Raw genomic sequence first — 24303 nt, 5'->3', positions numbered from 1 at the left:
CCTGCGGTGGCAGGTGCTGCCACCGGTGGGGCCTCTGAGATCCAGGTATAGCAGCCTGGATCTCGTAACCGATCATTAATTCAACTGCCGCCTGCCACGGTGGTCCATTTGCTCACAATCCCGTGGGGAGGTTGAAATGAAGCATAGGTTGCCGTTTAGGTTGCCGGAACGCGCGGTTGCTCCGGCTGCAAGGCATCAAACGTGTTCGCCGATGCCGACGCCGGACAATCTTTTTTCCGCCATACAGGTTCTAACCCTATCGCGTTAATAACACAATGCTGTAAGCACCAACCTGCATCCAAGAAGGATGGTGAGGTGTGTAAAGAGGAGGGGCACAAATCAATGTCTACCAGCGCGATTCGCATTAGGTTAGAGACTGGTTAAGCGTCACTAGAGCCCCCTTTAAGCACGCAGACGGGTTAGGCACTAAAGTAGACTTGTTTCAAACGAGTTGTTTTTCTGTACACTTCTCAGCTTCTCAGTTCCCTCCGCAACACCGATCACACGACACCGTTTCACGGCCACGGCGGGGAAACGCCGACGTCACCGAACCTCGGCGAAGAGAGTGGAATAGGGAGAGGGAGGTGTAGGCCGTGCTCGTGTCACACTCACTCGGACCACCTGCAATTCTATTTTATCGCACGACGAATCTCGGCATGCGGCAAAAGCACGCGGGGACGATGCCGGAGAAGATCGTTGTCCGCCACGGAGCCGCTGGCGCGGAAACAACAGCCCGGCACGCTCCTGTTCCCGGCGGCTTCACGCAGCTCTCCTTTGGGAAATGCAAATGCACAAGGGAGCAGAAAGAGCGCACAGTGAGGTTCGGGCGCCCGCCTTCGGTGACAGCGAGGTAGCACCATTCCGGCGGCCGGACAAAAGGTGGCGAGTGGAAGGGGGACCCACCGCTGTCCGGAGGGACCGGCGAGAATCAAGGTCAGCGTTCCCCTCTCCGCCGCGCGAGTATATAACGACTCCGAGAGGCGGAGATGGTGGAAGAAGAAGAGTTCCGTGTCCCGCGCATACGCCACTCCTCCCCTGGGATTGCGAGTGTCGAGCAGCAGGAGACAGTTCACATCGCCAGCATGTGTGGTCTCTCAGTGGTCGCCGCAGCCTCGCTGCTTCTTCTCTCCGCCTGGTGTGGAGCAGTGAACGCGGCAGCGCCATCGACGCCAGCGCCTTCGGCCCTTGGCTCGAGCCCCAAGCCATCGACGCGGAGCACCGATTACAAGCATGCGGACGGCCAGACGCTGTACGTATTACACGCCCGTTCATTGCTCTTTCCTTGGTTGCCGCGGATGCCGCGGGTGCGGGTCGATGTAACAGCTTCATGCGCTTCATGAGGCCCGCCTTTGTAGTGATCGGAAAGAGCACAATTAAATGAAAATACCGGCAGGAACTCTGAATACATCAACCGTATTGCTTCAGGGAAGAATTAATAATTCCCATGGGAAGCAGCAATGCAGTAATGAGTGATGCATCACGCAGCATTGTGAATTGGTCTACGGCGCTACACGCCAGTGGATGCGCATTCGAAGGGGGCTAATAAGCGCAGATAGTTGTCGGTAATGATCAGGAAGGGAGGAGGATGGAGGCAGCCTTCACCACTCTCGCAGTGCGCGTGCTGTGTCATGTGGGAGCCCTGTAACGCACGCATATTTATTCGTCGTTAGCGTCTAGAAATACTGTCGGGGATTCAAGCTGGACCACTTTTGTCGCGAAGCTGAGCGCAAAAGCAATGAGAAACGGTCGCATCTGTATCGGTAAGACTAGTTGATTCATGATGTTTGGTAGAAGTGTGCGCTTAATAGACGAATACAGAGGCATAAAATGAACAAAAGAACTTGCCAAGGACGCGATTTTCATGACGGCACATTCAGCGAGGCGTGCTTTTATAACAGCTGAATAACATCTGTAACACAAGGTGAATGAGCAAGAGCAAAGAGAAGACAGATGGGCACGTCTGGGCAAAACTGTAACAGAAACAAGGCGGGCTGGAGCGATATGGAGAGGCCGAGATGAAAGAGGAACTCTCAGGCGCTAACATCATCATGAACTTAAAATTAAATAACATCGCGAACAAAAGCTAAAAGAACAAACAAAAAAAAAGCTTACATGTTGAAAAATACGCAAGTAACAAGAGGTGTAAAACTGACAGCCGTGTATAACCCTGTATAACTTGAAAACTGCGCCCTTGTCCCGACGTTTCCGTTCATTTTATGATCCGTTTGCGTCTGTTAGGCGCACACTTATTTCAAACTTTCTGAATCTCTTGCTTTCTCGTGAAAGTGACAGAACCGGATGGAGAGGTCAGTGGAGCAGAGCGATGCGATAATGTGTTTATTTTTTTCACTTCCTCACCGAAGAAAGTCTTGAGTGATCAGAGTGATCTCGCCAGGTAGTGCCTGCAGTGAGTTTTGTCGTGGCGTGGACGTCCCTTGGCTTCCCGTAAAATTGAGAAAGCAAAATGGCGGAACCTGAATGCAACCGATAAATGTGTATATATTTTACTGGCTCGCAGCACAGCTACGAGTGAAACACGTTTGGATTGAGCCTCAGGTGATCACCGCAAGATCACATGAGACTTGCAAAGTGCTGGTCGTCGATTCCGGACTATGCCTTATGTTGCACGATGCAGAGCCTGGTTCGAAGTGAAGCGCGCCCCAGAATAATTTGTTGGTGACGAGATAACGCTGATCTCCCGCCTCAACAGGAAATGTCATTTTCATCCACTACATTTTAATCAGAAATCAGCTTACGATTACTGTCAATCTTTTGCGTGCCCGGTGTTTATATCTGATGGGGGCCGCAGTGGTAAATGCAGCACTTTCGCTCCAGTAATTAACTATTACAATTTCTTCCGCGAGGAACACACGGCGACGTTTAATTTGGCGTACGCGCGGCTCACGTGTTAATGAGCTTTCTCGCTCTCTGCTTTCAAGTTGAAATTATTGCTGGCTAACACATACTTTGGCGCAGTCACTCAGTCGAACTCAGAATCAGAACGCAAAACAAAGTTGACACATGAACGCGTGCGCAGGCCCAGCGTTCCTTTCAATCCACTGTTCAAGGTCTCTTGTCACACCTCGTACTGAGATTCAACAAATCAAAAGCCTCTGTGGTTATGGCGCTCGGCTGCTGAACCGAAAGACGCGGGTTCGATCCCGGCCGCGGCGGTCGAATTTCGATGGAGGCGAAATTGTAGAGGCCCGTGTACTGCGCGATGTCAGTGCATGTTAAAGAACCCCAGGGGGTCGAAATCTCCGGAACCCTTCACTACGGCGTCCCTGATAGCATGAGTTGCTTTTCGACGTTAAACCCCCGTAAACCAAAAACCATAAATTAAAGGAAAAACAAAGGACCTTTAAGGGTCTCTAACGTAAGGACTGAAGACCGAAATTCTAGAATTTGAAGTAAGACATTTATTACATACTTGGTTCTCTAAAGCGAAACAAGTTATGTACTCGTTTATGAGCCACCGGAGAACCACGTAAGGTACAGCAGTGTAGGGCAGAAGGTGTTGGTTTATGTAATACGGACAAGGAGAACTCGGAAGCAAATAAGTCAACATTCATTCCACTGTCCCGCACTACAAATGCAGAGAAAGCAATCAGGATCACCGGATCTTCACCGCAGCCAGTGTCCACGGTGAACTGTAGCATGTAACCAGGTGTGTAATGCTTTGAGCTGAGCTGTCGGTGGACTCTTTCTTCGACCTGCTGAAATGTTACCTCGAATCTACGTTAGCTAGTCACGGCCATAACGTCTATGTGCAAAAGCGAGGAACGTGTATAGGACCGCAGTCGTGGCCTAGTGGTTTGAGCGCCCGTCTCGGCTGCGGGAGGTGGGTGGTTCGAAACCAACCCACCGCCGGGCACCCACCGGTCAAAAGGGTACAAGCGTCCCCCGGCCCGGCGCTCGGCTTCCTTTAGGGGTGTACGTTTGGGAGAAGTGAAAAAAAAAGGGCCACAAATTGGGCTTATGCCGCACGAGGCGGACTTATGGTTGCTTGGCGGGGGAACTTATCACTCATCCGTCAAGGCAACTGTTGGTCTAAGACCCTTTTCCCAAGCATATCACCCTAGAAGAGCCGAGCACCAGGCCAGAGGAAATCTTGTACCCATTAAAGAAACCGGTGGGTACCCGGCGGCACTGGGGATCGAACCCAGCACCTCCCGAATGCGAGGCGGATGCTCTACCACAAGGCCACGCTTCGGTGCTTTCGCTGTTTTATCTTGCTTTTTTTTTTCTTTTCTTAGCGGTTTTAATGATACGCCTTTATTCTGTTTTTTTCTGGTTTTATGTTTACGACATGTGCGGAACTGATGCTAGCTTTCTCACCGAGGGATTGAGTGTATTTCGGTTTGCTTCAGTTTCTAGTGCGCTCTTGTCCGTGCCGTTTTCCCTTAGTGTCCTGGTGTTTTTGTGCGCTGTTTGACGACGTTAGAAGAGCCTTATGTAAAAATACTGGAAGATATCTACAACGGCTACACAGCTAGCATAGTGCTCCATAAAGTCAGCAATAAAATTTCTATTAAGGAAGGCTGTAAAGCGGGAGACACGGTCTCGCCAACGCTATTCACTGCCCATTTACAGGAGATATTCAGGGGCCTGAATTGGAAATAATTGGAGGTATGAGTTAATGGAAAATACCTTAGTTATCTGCTATTCGTTGAGGACATTGCCTTGCTAAGCAATTCAGATAAATACTAGCACATGATCAATAACTAAAACAGGCAAAGCAGAACCGTGGGTCTAAAAATTAACATGCAGAAAACCTAAGCAACGTTGAACAGTCTCACAAGGGAAGAGTAGTTCCCACTTTATAGCGAGCTGCTGGAAGTGGTAAGAAAATACGTCTGCTTAGGGCAGGTAGTGGCCGCTGATCCGAATCATGGTGGGGAAATAACTAGAAGAATAAGAATGGGGTGGAGCCCATATGGCAGGCTCTCTCAGATCATGAATGGCAGTGTACCAATATCCCTCAAGAGAAAATTATACCACAGCTGTATCTTACCGGTGCTCGCCTATGGGTAAGAAACGTGGAGGATAACGAAAAGAGTTCAACTTGAGTTAAGGACAACGCAGCGAGCTATGGAAAGGAAAATGATAGGTGTAACGTTAAGAGATCGGAAGAGGGCGGAGTGGGTGAGGGAACAAACGTAGATTAATGACATCCTAGTCGAAATCAAGAGGAAGAAATGAACATAGGCAGGGCATGTAATTCGAAGGCAAGATAATCGATAGTCGTTAAGGGAAGGGGACTGGATACCAAGAGATGGCAAGCATATCAGGGAGTGACACAAAGTTAGGTGGACGGATGGGATAAAGAAGTTTATTTGGGTATGTTGCCCACACCTGGCAAAGGACAGGGTTAATTGGAGAGACATGGGAGAGACCTTCGCCCGGCAGTCAGTGGGCGTAGACAGGCTGATGATGATGAGTCGAAAATTAGGAGAATACAAAATCTATTCGTTTTGTGAGTTCCTATGCTAGAGTGAGTATTCAAAGTTGCAGTACAGTTGATGCTCAACTTCCCGGCCACCAAAAAAATTTTGGTTTTTTGGGGGGCTTTTGGTTGCTCCGCACTCCAGTTCCATGATGGAACCGTGTCCTCTACACTGCTGGTGGCACATAACTGTTCAGAACATGCCTCGTACTTTAACAGAGGCACGGAAAGTAGTGAATGGCCCTTACAATTTCGGAAACGAAGCTTACAGCCTGGCAACGTGCCAACATACGGGCTGGATGGAGCAGTCATCTCGGTCCAAACTAAAATAAGACGAATTGACATCATCTTTCCGCCACAAAGCTATCGCTTGCATCTGCGGAGTGAAATGTCGATGCTGCGAAATCGAGAGAACACATTGACTGCTGAGCAGGATCAGCGCGAGATTTAATCTTATTCTAAATTAATCTATCTTAATCTATATGAATGATATCACTTCAAACATTTTCTCACCTATAGAACTAATCGCAGACGACTGCGTAGTTTACAGACCAGTTCGTAATCAACAAGATGTAGAAGATGCCCTCCAGCAGGACCTGAACAGCCCAGCCGCCTGATGCCAAACCTGGAAACTTGGCCTGAATACCAATAAACCTTACCTGGTAACATTTACCAAGTCTAAGATCCCTAAATAATCTACCTACAAACTAGGCGATACCGTTCTCAACCCGCGCTTTGCCGTGCTTGGCATCGCCGTGTCCGGGGAAAAGGGGATCCTGGTGGTTGAGCCGATGCCGAGCGTTTGGACCTTTAAGGCCCCTCGTCGGAGGCAACGCACCACTTTGGCCCCAGCTTCCTGTAGACGGCACCTCCGGCCTGACCCGACCGGGGGAAATGGGCAGTCGCCTTTTTCTGTCCTCCCCTTCATCTTTCACTTACCAATCTTCTTTCTGACAACTGCCCTATCTTCTCTCTTACTGACTTTTTCGTTTTTCCAGGCGGCAAGGGTTAACCTTGTGTGGCGAGCTACCCTGCCTTACGTGATCTATGTTTATAGTTGAGGTGTACAGCTGGCGAGGGCAGGACTTGCTTTCAAGTTCCTGCCCCGTCCCCTCGGTGGGCTCCTTGGTGAGCGGCTGGCACCATGGCCGAAAAGCACATACATTCCATGGCTCCTCCTCTTCCACAAAATAATCGCCCTAACAAAGTAGCGTGGACCGAAGTAACGGGTCAGTTCATAACGAAATAACCAGCTTTCCCTAAGTATTATGTGATACATAGTGAAGAAACAGAAAAGCCGGACAGAAATATCCCCTTCATGGTTTCTGAATCTCTGAATGACGTCATGGGCGTTGTCTACAAGGCGACAAAACTAGCCAGCGGCGACATGCTGCTCCAGATCCGTGACCAAGCGCAATATTCGAAGCCACCGAATGTAACAAACTTTGGAAACATTGCTGTCTATGTTAGAGCGCATCGTTCTCTAAAGGCAGTCAAACGTGTCATTTCAGAATACGATTTCCTAACTCTCACCGAAAAAGAAATGTTGGAAGGTCTTAAAGAAAAAAACGTCGCTGAAGTCAGCGGAATAAATAACCGTAAATATGATAAGAAAATATCCACAACGCACATAGTCCTCACTTTTGCCTCTAGCCAGCTCCCAGAATCCATAACAGCAGGACATCTGAAAGTAACAGGACGACTCTTTGTCCCAAATCCTAGACGCTGCTTCAACTGCCATGGTTCTCAGAGTTGTCGCAGTCACAAAAGCTATGCCAAATGTGCATCACTTGATCATGAATCTGAGAACTGCAACGCTGCACCACTGTGCGCCAACTGTGAAGGGGAGCACCCCGCGTACCCGAGGTCGTGTCAGACCTGGAAGAAAATAAGGTAATAACCATAAAAGCAAAAGAAAATATAACTTTTGAAGAAGCACGTCAGTGATTCAGACGGGCACAATTTACATTCCTGTTCAAAGTGTCAGAAGAACAAATTTCGCCGATTTGGTGCGACGGAACGGTGCACCACACCGAGCTTCGGCAGCTACCCAGGCCACACTAAGTGAGCCTGAGGCGCAGGGCCATCTGCGGCCCGGGCGGACGCAGCGCAGGCTGCCCTGCCATCTTCAAAGCAGGGAGCGCCGGTCCACTGGTCGGAACCACGCAAGACTTCCCCCCGCCGGGGGTGGACTGAAACTCCCACAACCGCGGCTTCTGCGCGATCCTCTAGCAGGTACCTATGGTGAGGTGATGGACATAACTCCAACAGCTCTCTTGAGCGCAAAAAAGACAGAGCCCTCATTACGGGCCCAAAACCGAAGTAAATCTCTTCCGTTTGCACTCAAAACATACAAACATGACTTTTTTATTACAGTGGAACTGTAGAAGACTGCTGAGGAATTGCAGTGACATAACACATACTCTAGGGTCAATGTTGCCTGTAGTTCTGTGTCTACAGGAAACCAATCTCGGTACCCAACATGTCAATATCCTGAGACATTTTACAACTTTCCGACGTGATCAAAAGCAGGTAAGTATACTGTCAGCAGGCATCACAATTGTCATTCAAAGAGGCGTCCTTGCTCAAGAAATCGAACTTAAATCTTGAAGCGGTTTCGGTCAGCATCGTAAGCTGCAAAACAATAACAGTATGTTCTGTATATCTTCCCCCCACACATCACATTAACAGTCCAAGATTTAGAAGCTCTGATCGATGAACTTCCAGCCATGTTTGGTAGTTGGCGACTTTAACGCTCACTCCCCGTTTTAGGGAAGCGAACGCTGGGACTCTAGAGGCGAAATAATAGAAGCTTTTATCCTCGCAAATAACGTCTGCCTTTCAAATACAAGAAAAAAACATATTGTTGCCCAAGCTCAGTAAAAATGCGCTTCATCGATCTACATGCGCATCACCATTTCTTTTTATCGATTTTAAATGGGATGTCTTATATGACCCCGCGGGAACTAGTCACCTAACTGCTGTCATCGTCTACCCCAGTCATCCCCAGAAGACCACGGCGCTGTAAAATTCACCTCGCCGACTGGTCACTTTTTAGAACAAATGCCGCTCTGAATTTGGTGAACAGCTCATCATAGATTGAATTAGTGCAAAACTTACTACATACATAATATAAGCCGCAGCACTAGCTATACCACAAACAACAGGACTCGCACAGACGAAACAGAAAGTATGGTGGACACAAGAATGAACATTTGCAAAAAAACTGCTGAACAAAGCCTGGGACACTCTTCTTTGTTATCCTACAGCAGAGGACTTACTTATCTTTAAGAGGGCTACGGCTAGAGCGCGGTGCATCCGAATAAATGCAGAGAGAACCTCCTGGAAGAAATATGCGTCCGGCATAAAGTTCCACACCCTCAAAGAAAATGTGGGAACAAGCTCGCACATTCACTAGAGCCCATACCCCTTTCACATTTCCGTTGCTGTGAACACACCGTACTCAAACATCGTTAGAAGAACAGGCGAATGTATTGGGTGGGCGTTTTGCTGAAGTTCCAAGTTCGTCCAACTAGCACAAAGCAATAGCGGAAAAACAAAAACTACCCCTGCAGCAAGCAGGCACGCATGAGGACTGCAATAAACTTATCACATTGCAGGAATTGGAGTGTTATCCTCAAGCCAAAAAAAAAACTGCACCATGCCCTGACAATGTGCATTACGCTATGCTTGCCCATCTCTCGGAAGCTGCCGTTGAGGCACTGTTGATATTCTTTAATGAAATATGGGTGACTGGGAAGTACCTGAAGCGCGGAAAAAAGCAGCTATAGCACCGTTTTTAAACCCAGAAAACCCCCAATCCCTAGCAGTTACAGACCGATAGCCATCACCAACTGTGTTGGAAAATCATTCGAAAGCGTTGTGAACATTATACAGACTTCCGTACTTGAATCCCGGCGACATTCAACAATACATCGATGTGAATCTAAAAAACCATGTTCAACTACTGACCCAGGAACAAAGGCTCAAACTACTGCACTGATTATTCACCGACACGACAGGCATCGATAAGGAAGAGTACCTCAAAACACCCCACTATATTTCTAACAGGAGGGAGCACAGTTTTAAAACACGGGAAATTACCTGAAAAACGGACTACGAAAAGTACCTATTTTTCTCACGTACTATTTCTGACAGCAACAAGTTGCCGGTTGAAGTTCTGAATGTTCATCGAGATCTAATTCTATAGCTAATCCGTTTTTTTTTATTTTACTGTTCTTTCAAGCCAATAATCGTTGACTCAATGTACTGTTTCTCCTACTTTCGTGTATTTTCTGTTTCATTTATCTTGATACCTTGCTCCTTTGTCTCCCCTCCTCGCCCCTTTCTTTATATTTATCTCATGTGATTTTATTTTACTGCCCCTCACTTTATTGTTGTACCCACTCCCCTGCTATAATTGTTCGGCACTGCAGGATGTATTGAAATTTTAAATAAATAAAGGACGCCACCTTGGCCGCCGTTCTTGCCGCGATTGCTCTGTGCTGGCAAATTTCGTGAAAAGTTTAAAAATACTTCCTCATACAGCTCACGAAAAAAAAAACGATTCCGAAACTGTAGTACAGTTTACTTGCAAACATAATGAATGGCGTTACTTCCCCAGGCGCTGACCGAGATGCTTAGAATGGGGCATTCGCGCCATCGTTCGAAATGAACGATGTACTTAGGCGTTAAACACAACAAAACCCAAGGTGACCTGTTTCCTTTCAGATGCCATCTATTTAAGCTCCGAACCGCTTTTCGTCAGGCTGCCATTTGTTTCTGTTCTTTTTTCCTCCACTACATTAATGACCGTTTAGAAGGTATGCAGAACGATCGGTGTAGTATTCTCATCGCGTTCAGTGTTCTTAATGTCAGTGCGGCTCCCCCCTCCCCTTTTTTTTTGTACGTGTGTCTGTGTGTGGTGAATATATGATTCGTGTTATTTTTACTGGGCCTGTAATACTTATTTTATTTCAATAGGAGCCGCCAAATGGCGAGGAGTGCTAGGTATTCGACGAATGGAACGGAAAAGAAGGTCATTCAAAAAAAACGCAAAAGCAGCTTCTTCTATATCTTTTTTTCTTTGCCGCCTTTCCTTGTTTGCTTAGTTTATAGCCACTGAGCTTACTTGTCAGCTAGGACCTCTGTATCAGATGAAACTTTTAAGCAGGAAAGCGACTGCAAATCTACTGCCGAGATCCAGCCTAACGGGACTTTAAAGTACTTAGAACATCTAAGATTATGTTATATTATATTGTATTATGTTATATTATGTCCTGTTATGTCATATCATGTTATGTTTGTGATGTTAGGTTATGTTATGTTATATTATGTTATGTCATGTTATGTTATGCCATATTATGCCATGTCATGTTTTCTTGTGTTTTCTTAACGTGTGCTGTTCCTGCGTAGCACAAGGCTGCTTTTGCATTCCACTTGCATCGAAATGTGGCCGTCTTCGATCCCGCGCCGCGGAGCTCAGCAGTCAGCTGCCGAAGCCACTGAGCCACCAGTCCTACTGGCGCTCACACTAGGGACCACAAAAATGCATCAGCGTGTCACTGCATCCATTCAGTTTTTTCCAGCCGAGGGAATCAAAGGCACTCAGGAATTTTGAAGCACGTCGTGCGAATGAGGAAGAACAACTAGAACTGCCAAAGTTGGGCAAAAAGCCGAAATCGACCAACATTCTCATGTATAACGTATAAATGGTCGATGAAAAGTCCAAGGAGGAAAGCCCCAAAGTAAAAGTAATCGCTGAAGTATTTTCGACGAGTTCTTACAGACGACTATTCATTCGTGTGAGGAGAACTGCTCGGCTGACGTGCTGAGCATTGCCTCAGCGCCACCCTACCGTTGGCCTTTGGGATCGAGAGAGCTTGTCTCCAAGCGTGCCCGTAGTATGCTTCCTTGCCGCCACCATCCGAGTGGCAGCCGCCCGTTGCACGCTCCTTTCGCTGCCAGATGGCTTCTTGGAGCCATAGAGCTGAGAATTCGAGCGACGGGCTGGAACTGTGGCGTGCCACATCGGTTACGTGCGCCCTGCATAATTAAACGCAGCATGTGTTTCGTTATCAGGCAAAGAACAAAACGCAGCCATAGACCGCCACAGGGACGCGAAACGATGAGATCGCACATTCTGCGCACGCTCACAGATACGGTATCTCGAACCGAGAGACCTACGGGCGGCGTCGCTGACACACTGAGGAGCAAGCCTCTCGAGAACTCTCCACAAGTATGTAGGCACCTGTACTTAAGGACGCAAGATAAGTGTGACGATAAACAAATGGCGTATTTTAGTCGGCGATCCGCAGAGCGAAATGCGAGAGGTCCATGTACTGTGCGATGTCAGTGCACGTGAAAGAACCCCAGGTGGTCGAAATTTCCGGAGCCCTCCACTACGGCGTCCCTCATAGCCTGAGTCGCTTTGGGACGTTAAACCCCCATAATAATTTAAATCAAATCGTCTTCCTGCTCTGTTAACCGAGAAGCGTGTCTGGCTGCGCGATTTGAATTCAAATCCTCAGTTCTTATTGGCTGAGACGGATTTTGTGCTCCGCAGATTGAGGGCTATGCTTCGAATCACCGATTGGTATGCGCCGAAAGAAAGTGGTGAGTGCTATTTTTTTTTTTTTGTATGCAACCGCCGCGGTGGCTGAGTAGTTACCGTGCTCGGTTTCACCCGAATTGTGCGGGTTCGATTACGGCCGCGGCGGTTGCATTTGGATGGAGGCAAAATGTTCGAGGCCCGTGTACTGTGCTCTGTCAGCGCACGTTAAAGAAACCCAGGTGGTCGAAATTATCCGGAGCCCTCCACTATGGCGTCCCTGATAGCCTGACTTGCTTTAAGAAGTTAAGCCCCATAAACTAAAAAAACTGAACGTTTTTATGCAATATGAGGAATCATTCAGTCCTACACAGAAAGCGCTTTCAATAGAACACTGTAAAAGAGAAGTCTTTACTTGTGGTTACAATGTGTCACCGAGTAGGGTGCGCAGGCTGCCTGCAGGAGTTTAAAAAACAACGAAGGCAGTGAAGAATGAAACAGCAGAACGAATGAAAGAGATATATCATGGCACTAATTCGAGCATTCCGCGTCCAAACAAAAAGGCCTTCATAATCAGCGCTTTTTTGTTGAAATCTGTAAAACGTACAGCACGTGTCATCCATGCAGTGTCACTTTGCGCGGATTGTGCGAAGCCGTCTCTATAAAGCGGTCCTTTTGCGTGAGAAGTCTTGGCTTGTTCGTGTCTGTCTAAACTCGGCACATTGCAAAGCAGTTGTCTTTGCATTTTTTTTTAAGTGACAGCGTTAAAAATCGCAGAAAAACCGGTGTCGGTGTTGCCGCTAGCGTGACTGAAAAATTAGGACTATTCTAAAGGGCCACGACGTCACAACCACACCACCTCACGTGGGTTATCGTTTCGTCTAAGCACTGGGGCCACGCGATGCTAGGCACATGACAATATGCAAAGTAATGTGGTGAAAAGTGAATTGGGGGGAATTAGGTGAAATTCGAACCCAGGTGCCTTGGATTACGAGGCGGGCACGCTATCCATAGACCACAAACGCTCGTTCGTTTAAGCGGGATAGAGGTGGACTTGAAGAATGCAATGTGGCTTTTGAGTAGATGTGGTGTCTATATTAAACACCGCGAAAAACACGAAGACGGAAACAAGCATACGTCCAATTTGTCAGCCTATACCCTATTACTACTCCTTTTCCTCTATAAACGCTCCTCTTTCCAGCAGTTCACTGCCTGTGTCTTGGCCACTCCCCCGTAGGGGGTATGTGCCATTCTACTTGAGGCCAACCAACCAACCAATAACAGGAGCGCTGATTTTCAGCTGAAGATTTATTACCAGATTTATTCGTCTTGCCCGTGTCCTCGGGGGGTTTGACGTGCAAGACGAATAAATCTGGTAATAAATCTTCAGGATCCAGTGTCCCACACAGTTCCAATCTCGGCACCTCCGGGATGGAGAAACCACTATTAAGCTACAGAGATATACTCTAACATTTGAGATGAACGAGGAAAGCATATGCCGAACCGCAGAAAATTTTTAAACAGGCAGCAAGGGGTCATTTTAAGGAAATTGCAATCGAATACTTATATAAATTCTGTCAAATTCAGCTGTATGATTCCAAATTCGTATGATCCGCATTGCGCCTTCTGCGGTGAAGTGGCTGACTTATACAATATGGTATGGGCATGCCAGAAAAAAACCAGCTATACCAAGAATCAATAACCCAACTACTGAGGACTGGTAGGCGGCGCTGCGCAGCTCACATTCGGAAGAACAGCTTTCGCTGGTGAACCGGGGCGGGTAGCGGCGAGGGCTGATAACGCTATCACCATAGGGTAACACAAACGCTAAGAGTGAAGTCTTACTTTCGCGACCGAGCTCGGCGTTCCACGCCTGCGCGAGATGGCGCTGCACATACAAAAAAAAAAGAGAAGAGGATGCGGGCATGGCTTCTGAAACTGTGGGCTACGAGATTAGGCGGCTAGCGGCGGCCCGTCTCTAAGGCTGGTGCGCTTCCCCGCCTACGCTAGGTGCGCTGTGAGCAAAAGCCGGCCGCAGGGGCCTACGGGAGTGTCCTCTCTTATCCAGTTTTCTCTATGTTACCCTATGATATCGCGTTCTACTCTTGAAGGCGGTTTAAGCGACTCCAAGTTTTCTTTGTTTTTTTTTTGTGGAATATCCGAGTAAATCTTTTTCAAAGGCTTTGGGCGCCTGTCGGAAATGTGTATAATCTACTCCGGCCTCGTGTATATACACACGCTTGTGGAGCGTGCATTATATTATATATAAAAAAACTGGAATTACACTGTTTTCATAGTTTCTGGGCATTTCGTGCTCAAGCCCATTGATCTTGTAGATATATAGGGAGCGGTGAAGGCCTCCAAGGCACTGCTCCGCTTCTTACGAACTTCTGGCCTTCACGACAGGCTGTGACTTTAAAGAACGTTCACTTTCCATGTGACTTCAATTTTCTGTTACTTTCTTTTCTCTTTCATTTTTTTTATCCCCTACCCCCCACCTTCCCCCAACCCCGTGTAGGGTAGCAATCCGATTATTCTTCGGTTAACCTCCCTGCCTTTCCTCTTATTCCTCCTCCTCCACTTCCTCCTCCTAGGGAGCCTACTTTTGCTCGCAAGCGTTGCCTGTAGAACGTAGCGAGCATCTGCGTCGATGTGTCGCTTTGGTGCAAGGAAGTGCGCCGCTGTACGTGCTCACTTAGAGAAGTACCGATAATATGCGCGCAGGAAGTCACTTACAACTTCAATAGGCTCTAACTAGAAACATCAGTGCCCCAGAAAATCATGTCGCAGCATTACTTCGATGCGTAACCATGCGCCTGCATGAGAAGAGTAAAAACACGTCGCTCCTGCAGCGATATGAACCCGCAATGTGTCCTGACATGCAGAACGCGATTACCTCGTCGGCGTACGCCTCGCTTCTCGAAAACTCTCTCGCTGCGTGATGTTCGTGTACCATGCTGCCTAAACTTGGCCTATAACACTGTGTTACTTGAACTAAATTAATAATTACTAAAAGCAGAAAAAGAAAGGAAACAGGTTAAGTGATGTTGGCCTGCCCTTTAAATTACAGCCAATTTGCATTGCTATTCATACTGTTAATGAGCTAGCGTTCTGCACTGTAAACGCCATTTTATATTCGATTTATACTGCTGAGAAGCATGCTGAAAATCGCTTTGCTGCTCGTGTTTCTGCTGCTGCATTTCATATGTTCATTAACTTCGGGCATTTCGATTGCATCATTCTAAAACATCAAAATAGTCTCACCGCCATTTTTACCTGTTTCCTCATTTTTGCGCAAACATTTATTATTCTGCTATGTGAAACATTTAATTATGCCTAAAATGTAAAGTTGTCTGAAAGGGAATGAGCACTTATTGTTTTCGCGTGTCAGCTTCTGGCGGAACTGAGCTCTCTTATCTAAAGACAAAATCTACGCATCCATCCAGCAGAAAGGGACGGCCATATTTACTATGTTCATTGAAACGTCTGTCTGTGAATTCGCGGCTTATACATGCGTAACGACAGTTTTAGAGCGGAAGCTCTATTTCTCACGCGCGAAACCTCAAGGTCATGTGGCTCCAAAGAATGACCTTCAAGTGGCGGAGCGGTGGGTGTCCGTATTAGTGGTTTCGCAGTAAAAACCCCACGCAGAGGAAATATTTTGTCCTGACAAGTGCAAGAGTCTTTTTTAAGCTCATCTGCTCCTTGGCTTCAGAGGACAACAGAGGAATGAGCGTTTAGCGTGTGTTTTGCATTTTTAAGGTAATACTTTATTGTCGCGTGCGGTTTCGCCGGGAGGGCACGATCCAAGGTTCCGCAGAGGCTAATCAGGTGTGTCCCAACCCGTCGGAAGTTGACAGAATCCAAAGTTCTTAGGCCTACGTTACACCCCTTTTATGTGCAGCGAACATGGCTTAGTTAAGAGACATGCATGTAGATTTCCCTGCAGAAGCACTAGGTATGAAAAATAAGAAGCTAAGTTACAATATAACATTAAATACGGCAGGTGTGCTTACTTTCCCAAACTAAATTGTCGTCCCATGCACTTCGTTCTAGCTTGTAATTTCTTCTAAAAAATGTATGATGGAATAAATATACATAATTCCAGAGAGGACCTGCGACGTGACCATTCTCAAGGATGAAACCATAACCACAAAGCAGAGCGCGAAAGAAAGAGGCATGCAGGAAGGGAAGGATGCATTTAGTAGAGGAGGAACTAAGGAGCAATAACGGCTGGGATTTGAAGTGCGAGCGTTTTCTGCGTCAGGAATATCCAGGATACCGCGATAAAATATGGTGCCGACAGCGGGAGACAGAAAGAGGCAGTCAGAGAGAAAATACCCGGTATGTGGAAATAAGAAAGCACCTCGACGAGACTGTAGCTTGGGACGACGTCGCGGTATGCGTGTGGAGGCGACACGCAGTGGGCTTGTGGTTGTCACACGGCTGAGTGGTAGTGAAAAGCTAAAAAACTTGGAGGGCATCTAATTTCCTTTAGCTGTGACATACTATACCACAGGAACGTCGTTGCGAGCTGTCATACATGACCACGCAAGCCATACAAAGCTCACGTCATGCATTACTACACACCATGTACCAATCTTGGCAGGTCACTGGGTTCTTCTCATAGCAACCAGCTTCTTGTCTCTGCCTCCTCTCCCCTAGAGCAGGATAGGGAGATTTATTTCTCTGCACTTTTACACCTGCCTACCGTGACAGGTGGCAGATCACAGCTGGCTCTTCTGTGTACTAACCTTGGCAGGTAGCAAGTGTGCGACACCCCTGGCTTTTCGTCCCACCTGGGCTCTTGTGCTATCGCATAATATTGCGAGGATAATACTGGCGCATGTGTCTGCCATGTCTGAACTCAGAGTAGCTAAGTGCATCATACTATCTGTTACTAGTAAGCGACGTCGACGTGGAGCGAAACGGTGTTATTATCCGCACGTAACCACCAGCTTGGCGACGAGGCATTCAACGTCGACGATTTTAGTAACGGAGGACACTTCCACTATCTGAAACTTTCTCCTGTCCTCTTTTTCTTCCTGTCCCGTCTTCTTTTCATTTTCTAGCAGAAAGTTACACGACTAACAAGGCCTACAATGTTTGAGAATGAATCTGTCCTTTTCCCAAAAAGTGCGCTCTCCTCCCAATGCACAAAGTGCCCCGTGCTATTTGCTCGTGTTATGTCCTGTGACAAGCACGTTCGTTGTTCTCGCATCGTGTTCTCGCGTAAAATTCTGCCTTGTTAAAACTCGCCTGATCAAAATTCTCTTTCCCTACAGTGCTAAGTTTGCGTACTTGCCCAGGGGCTGTGCGCTGTAAGCACGCTTCAAATGTGTTCTTTCAGTATTGCGGCTAAGTTCGGCATTTCCGCAAATTTCGGCCTAAAAAATGTATTTGCTAAGCTGCAGCGCCACGCCAGTTTTGTATTGTTATTTCTCTCTCTTGATCGTTGTTTTTAACTACGAAGTCTACTCTATGCATTTAGCATGTAGCCGTTCTAGCCGAGTATCATTTCTTTAACGCTGCTTAACTGATTGGTGGCTATAATAGAAACAATTCTCCAACGTCTGCGTGTTCTCTGCTTTGCTTTGTAGGGAGCGGACGCTGTCCGAGCTGCGTTACGGCGTGGAGCTTCTGGTGAGTAAGGTGACTCTCCTCGAACCCCGGCTGAGCCGCATGGACATCGCCATCGGACGCCTAGAGAGGGCTCTGCTCAGAGAAACGTAAGCCCCGAAGCATTTGCAAGGGCAGTGAACTTTCCTCCGGGTCTGAAGCGTTTGTTTATTTACTTCACGTACTTTCAAGGCCCGGAGGCATCAGAGAAAGGATTGGTAGATCACAAAAAGCATTATGCTCGATAGAAAAAAAAAATATAAGTTTGCAGACGACAGATAATACAGCAGTCTTCAAGTCTGTAACATGGAGGGAGGAAGATAGTTCCGGTCAGCGCTAGTTCTCGGAATAAAAGAATCGCGATACATTTTAGTTCTAGAGAATGGTACACCAACTTTAAACATCTGATCATAACAGGACTAAATGTATGAAGTGCGAACAAAAATGTGATCATTTAGGCGAAGATTATGGCAATAAATTCCGTGAAAAAGTCGTAGACAAAAACATTCACGGCGCAAAAAAAGGTTCGGTAGCATAGTGGTGTTTTTCATGGGAGTAATGCTGGCGTAGCGTGAAAAGTTAGATAACATGAAAGAAGGTAACCTATGTTGTGTGCTCCGCCAGTTTTTCGTAGCAGGTTTTGGCGCATCTGTGTTTTTTTCCTGCAAAAGCATGAGTACGCATTTTTATCACGGCTGGCCAGTTACAACGCAGGCAATGAATGAATTTAAGGCAGCGGATAAGAATGTTGTCAGGGTTAATGCCCTTCCCCAGCCGTGAACGATATGTTTTCGAAGAAAAAACTTTAGTCAGCACAATAGTTTAAAGGAATACAGCTTATAGACTGCATTTCGAGCATTGGACCATGCTCATACAACATCAAGCGTTGTTCATAAATCTTGTTCTGGTTCAGGTTTCCTCATATATTAAAACGCGTTGTCCAAGAAATGTACACTTTGTGGCTTCGCCTGCCTGCTAGTGGCTAGTTTTGTCGGAGACTTGAATTATACGGCCTTTCTGCGTATATGGTGTTTCTGCAACATAAAGGAAGCGCCGATATGCAACATTTAAATTAATTGATTAAATTAACTTTACCACTCAGATAGTTCCCTTTTCGTCAAAACCGCTCCCGAGGCTAGCGTTGACGAAGTAGACAATGTATACATACTTGTTCATAATGTGGAGCTGCTATTAACATGGCCATCATTGAGCACGGTCATTCTTTCGATACACTAGTTAGAAGGCGAGCGTTAACATTTCTAAGCTTCAAAGTTTGCTTCCAAAAGACTACAAGGCTAAACTAGGGAAAAGAAAAGAAAATCTCATTGTAAACCTAACATAAATAACGGGCACACTGGATGGGTACCGCTGCGCCAGTTATGATAAAGTTGCACTGGCAAAAAAAGCCTTTTTATTTATACTTTCTACAAGAGGGTAAAAAGGGCAGCAAAGACATAGCGCGTGTGAACTTCTGCCGTGCAATAAGTGCGCATTTTGGACATGTAGCGTAGCACACAACAAATCAACTCTGTACTCATTATCTATGCACCAAGTGTCAGCGACACTGTCATGGCAGCACTGAGCCGCTTACCAATCAGACTATAATGAGATACGCGGTCTTTTGAAATACACACATCACGGGGGCCTCACCAGCCACACAACACCAAGACGACGATGCGGAGGAAAAGTCCACCATCTCTTGGGAACGAGATGCGGCGAGGTTTCGCTGGGTTGTGCGTGTAAAATTTATTTACATATTTATTTATTTATTTATTTACATATTTGTTTATTTATTTATTTATTTATGTATTTATATGTCCTAAGGGTCCTTTCAGGCATCATATAGGGAGGAGAGATGGGGAGTCAATGAAAGAAATATGATTTCAGCAAGCACGTAAGTAAAAATTTCACTTCGCAAAGTTTACAGAGAATAGCGCTAGGTTTCAAGAAAGAAATGCATGAACACAGTAAACGAAGTTTCAGAAAGCTATCTAATTTGACACAAGGCTGTTTAGAAGGTCTTAAACAACTTTAAGGAGTCTTAAAAAATTATCTGTCTGCACTGAATGCCGAGCATGGGATGCAATCAAGTAGAGAACTGAAGCCCTATATATAAAACGAGAAATAAAGAAAAAGAAAGAACATTAGAGTAGCGGTGCAAAACAACATTAAACAAAATTTATTGATTCTCCATCCCAAGAAATGCATTCACGTATCTTTTGTGCAGCGGGCTGCTGTCGGAACATTTTATACTCCAACCGCTAACAGCGCGCGCTCGATAGTGTTGCGTGGTGACTCAGTAACGGAGTTTTTCTTTCCTGAAACCGCGACGAAAACAGCGTTGTATTGAACATCCGTAATAGCTTCAGTTCAGCCGCACTCATCTGCATCCACCCCGGTGGCTCAGTCGCTTCGTCGTTCGGCCGCTGAGCCCAGGGTAGTGCACTCTGAACACGAACACACCTGTACGGGAGTAAAAAAGAGTAAACTCTCCTCTATCGCTGTCCCCTTTTAAAAAAGGGAATGCGCTAGAGGACAACTCACTCCCTTTTTTCCTCCTTTCTGTTTACACTGTGGGATCGAAGCAGTCATCAAAACTGGCAATTTCTTTCCTTTCAGCGAATGCCTTTGCAAGTGAACGCTTCAAGCAGAGCTCCAGCTTTGCTCTGTAGGACAGACGTTTCCTTAACTTTTAAGCCGGCGAAGCAAGGCGCGTCTCTCTCTCTTTTAAACCGTTTGCAATCTGCTGCATCTTTCCAAGCCGCGAGTGCGTTAAGCACACCACCTTATACCCATGTCAAGCGCAACAAGTTAAGTGCACTTACGGGGAGTGCGCTTCGGCATCCCGAGTGACACTTTGGGCTTCGCGGCGCTGAACGGGAAAGCAAAGTGCACTCGTAGCAAAAAAAAATGTCATCAGAAAATGAGCGGAATTTCTGAAGAGGTCGATGGAAAAGAAAAAGGCTTCATAACATTCGATTGCTTAACGTGACAGCGCAAATAAAACGAGGTTCAACAGTTTTTAACGATGGAAAAAAAATTGGAATAGAAGAATAGACAAGACCAGCCAAGACTATCCAGAATTTCGGCAACAAACAAGATGGCGGCGGGCGGCGATGTTGTATCTGATCTCGTTCCTTTGTTTTGTTGCTTCGCTTGTAGCTATAACGAAGAAATTTTTTTTATTAAAACAGTGTTATAGCATGCAAAATAAAATTGTAAGTACTTTTTATGCACTATACATATTGTGCCTTTGAAGTCGCTGCTGGCGAGGCTACGCATTCAGCCCTCAACGTGTGTTCTGTGAACGCACTCCGACATGAGTGCGCACTTTGAATAGTGCACTTATGTTACGCCGTTTAGCTTTGCTAGAGTGCACTTTTATGAAGTGACACTCTTCGTAAATGCACTTTATTTTGCGCGCTTAACAGGAGTATTAAATCTCTATGCCGAGTTAAATGCAAAGGGTGAGCCGGGAGTGCCTCGGAGCAACAGCAGTAAACCATGTCACAGGCTTGCCTGCAGCGGTATAAAGCGGTCAGTGACTAACTGCTGCGACCGTTGGTAAAATGAAGGGCTGCGAATGAAAAACGCAGTCGCTTAATTGCTCCACTGTGCTGTAATATAGCTAGCTCCGCACGCTTACGAGCTGCTAACTGCTGCAGCCGCAACACGGCGACTACTTAGACGCGGGAAACCGGCGCCGCTCATTGTTCTGGCTGAGACCTGATGCGTCCTCCGCTTGACTGGTCCTGTTTTCCGTGCCGTTTCTATGGGGCCAAAGAAAAGAGACGAAGCTCTCAGGAGCTTCCGGTAATAAACGACAGCAATATCTATATTGAGCAACCGACCCTCGCGATGAAGGCGGCCACTCCCGCAATGATCTCCGGTTCATGTCGGATCACTGGGCGAATTATCTAAGGGGCCCACACTCTGGCTCTCCCGATAACGTTGGCTTTGGACAGCGGAGGTTGTTTGTTTACAACGTGCTCTTCCGTATTACAACAAACTATCGTCATTTGGCAGGTGCGTCTTGTATGCAGCTATCTTTGGGCAAAAAGCAAAGGTAAAGGGACAGAAGCACGTGAGCACTCGCATCTAAATGTCTGACGTTAAGTGTGGATGTTCTCTACATTCCATGACACGCCTGTACACGTGAGGTTAAGTTCAATCGCAAAGCAATAATTGCGCGCTCTCCACGCATCTGCAGCGTTGCTTCATGAGCGGTTAAGTCCCCCTGTCAGTTTTTCGCAACAAATGTGTGTACGTTTTAATTTCGAGTCCGTACTGCTGTCGTATTCCTGGGTGCGGTGGAAAGCATGAAGGTGCTGTACTAAGGCCGCATTTTAAGCAAACAGCTATAGCTGAAAGAAAGTCTGTCATTTACGTATGTGTTCTGTCTTTCTCTTTCCCCACAGCAACACTGCCGAAAACGGTGGTGGACCTCTGACACGTTTCCCGCTTAGGCCGACTGCTTACCCTACAGGCAAGGTGAGTAGGCTGTAAAAGGCAACGAACACTTTCTTGTAACTCAGGTAGTCTCTTCGGGCATAACCGCTTTTTGCTCATGGCATACAAATTTTTAATTCGATGGTGAGCTTGAAAACTGCTTCTCCTTCATTCTCGACTGGCCTCGTACTCTCTTTAGCATGGCCACTGCTATAAATATGATTTAAATTATTAGCTGGCATTCGAATTCTAACCAAGAAGGCTTCAACGGCAGCAAGCGCATAGAGCTGTATGCTGATCATATCTCTGAGCACTTTTCTGTCTCTATGTTTTTGCTTTCTTAGAACATCGAACCTCTGGAATTATTTTCTTCTCGTGATTTAGGCCATTTCATTTTCTTAACGTCCCCGACAGTGGACACGGCTAACCCGCAGGAAGAGCAATGTCGCCAAGTAGGGGTTTGCGAATATTCCAAAATTTAAAATAGCGAATCGAATCTGCTTCTATTCGATTCGTCGAACGAATCAAATCGTGCATGTTCAAAATGGTTCGAAACGAATGTAACAGGTTCTAATGCTTTCAAACACTTTTCCGGCAACTGTCACGAACTTTAAGTTAGGCCCCCGTATTTTTCTTCGACGACTTTTCCAAATTTGGTGACCATGCGGACAGCACGTCCTATGCTGGCGCGATCGGTATGCGCAGGATGAAGCGTTCAGCCTCGTGGCGCGGTGAATTGTTGTTAATGTTTATCTCGTAGACCATGGCTCATACATAGCTCTGGCCCGGTTCGGGCCATGAGATATGGCGCTGATTTATTATTTTCCGCATTAGCAACAGGCAAGTTTCCTATTCTCATTTTCATATGACAGTGATAGTTAATATACTTAATAATAGCGAATTTACAGTGACGGTTAATATACTTATTTCGTATTGCGACTGCCTAGTGGAGATCAGTGCTGCGTCTTTTAACATCTGTAGCTATAACTGCATAAGTAATAGCGCTGTACCGCAGCGCCAACGCTAGCGTTTCGCTTTTGCGCGTGATATCTCGTTTTGTAGAAAATTCGCACAAATCGCGCATATTCTTAAAAATCTTTGTTTCGTATACGATTACGCTTTGACGTAAACTATTTGCATTGGATTCGCTAACAAAGCTACGCTATTCGTATTTTGTTCGGTTTGGGAAAAAAAAATACTTTTCGTGCAGCCCTACTGCCATGTAACTCAGGGAGAAATATGACTTGAAACCCTTGCTTGTGCGTCTCAAAATTATGATTTCGAAAGCCCTGGAGTCTCTATAGGCCAAAGGGCAAGAATAGTGATTTTGAAAAACCACTGTTCAGGTTTGAGAGTAACTATAATGGGGACATAGAGAAATCACTAGCCGGAGCAGCTCCTGCAGTGCCCCCTGGTTGCATGCGTTAACATCCGCAAATAACGCACATTGCCTACTACTCCTCGTGCGCCACAGCTGCACTTCTTATCAACTTTTTTTTTCCGAGTTACTTCTTGCATCCTTATCAGTATTATGTGCACCCTTTTTGATCTTACTTCTACTACCGGATGGCCACAGTGTACCTGTGTATGTACTATCGGGGACAAAAGTGGTATACTCCACGCGGCGGGAGCCGGAGCAACGGAAAACTGCGGCATTTTGGCGAGCTAAAGCACGAAACATTGAAACGAGCCAAGCCACATGCCTGTTGATAATAAATGTCACACACTGGCTGTCTCGATCCCAGATGCCGCCTGTAGATGGCATTGCAACGCAGTTTTCCATTGCTCCGGCTCCCGCCGCGTGGAGTATACCATTTTTGTCCCCGATAGTACTTTTTGTCCTTTTGCAATGCCCCCCCCCCCCCCCTCCGCTTATGTAATACCCCACCTAGGGTTCTTTAAGAGGTCGTACATTATGACGATGATGATGATGCGTATGCAGGGCTGCGCGACGTCGTCTTCGGGCGACGCGGGTGCCTCCGCCGTCGAGCTGGCCTCCATCGGCGACCAGCTGCGCGACCTGAGGGACGAGCAGCGCTTCTTCCGCCACATGCTGGGAGACCTGCGCAACTACACCACGCACAGCTCGGACCGCATCATCGGTGAGAGGCGAGGTCTTGCTTAGCTGGGGCACACGCCGTGGGAGTCGGTGAAATGAGGCCTACGAGCAGCATAACCTCCTTTTATAGCACTCCAAGACGCGTAATAACGGCCTAAAGCAGTAATTTCACGTGGGTGG

At 46.7% G+C, this 24303-nt stretch overlaps 1 protein-coding gene across 1 annotated transcript in view; it reads left to right on the top strand.

The window, feature by feature from the left end:
- Positions 1-986: 986 nt before the first annotated feature.
- LOC149369618 (uncharacterized) overlaps positions 987-24303 on the top strand; it is a 28195-nt gene continuing 4878 nt past the window's right edge. The window contains exons 1-4 of the mRNA XM_089576021.1: positions 987-1249; positions 17597-17725; positions 22034-22106; positions 24007-24166. Coding sequence (XP_089432147.1) covers positions 987-1249; positions 17597-17725; positions 22034-22106; positions 24007-24166 — 625 coding nt within the window. The remainder of the gene's footprint in view (positions 1250-17596; positions 17726-22033; positions 22107-24006; positions 24167-24303) is intronic.

The sequence above is a fragment of the Amblyomma mixtum genome, chromosome 1 (assembly GCF_055824585.1).
Source record: "Amblyomma mixtum isolate Tamu chromosome 1, ASM5582458v1, whole genome shotgun sequence".
In the NCBI taxonomy this organism is placed as follows: Eukaryota; Metazoa; Arthropoda; class Arachnida; order Ixodida; family Ixodidae; genus Amblyomma; species Amblyomma mixtum.
This window is presented reverse-complemented; position numbering and strand designations above follow the sequence as displayed.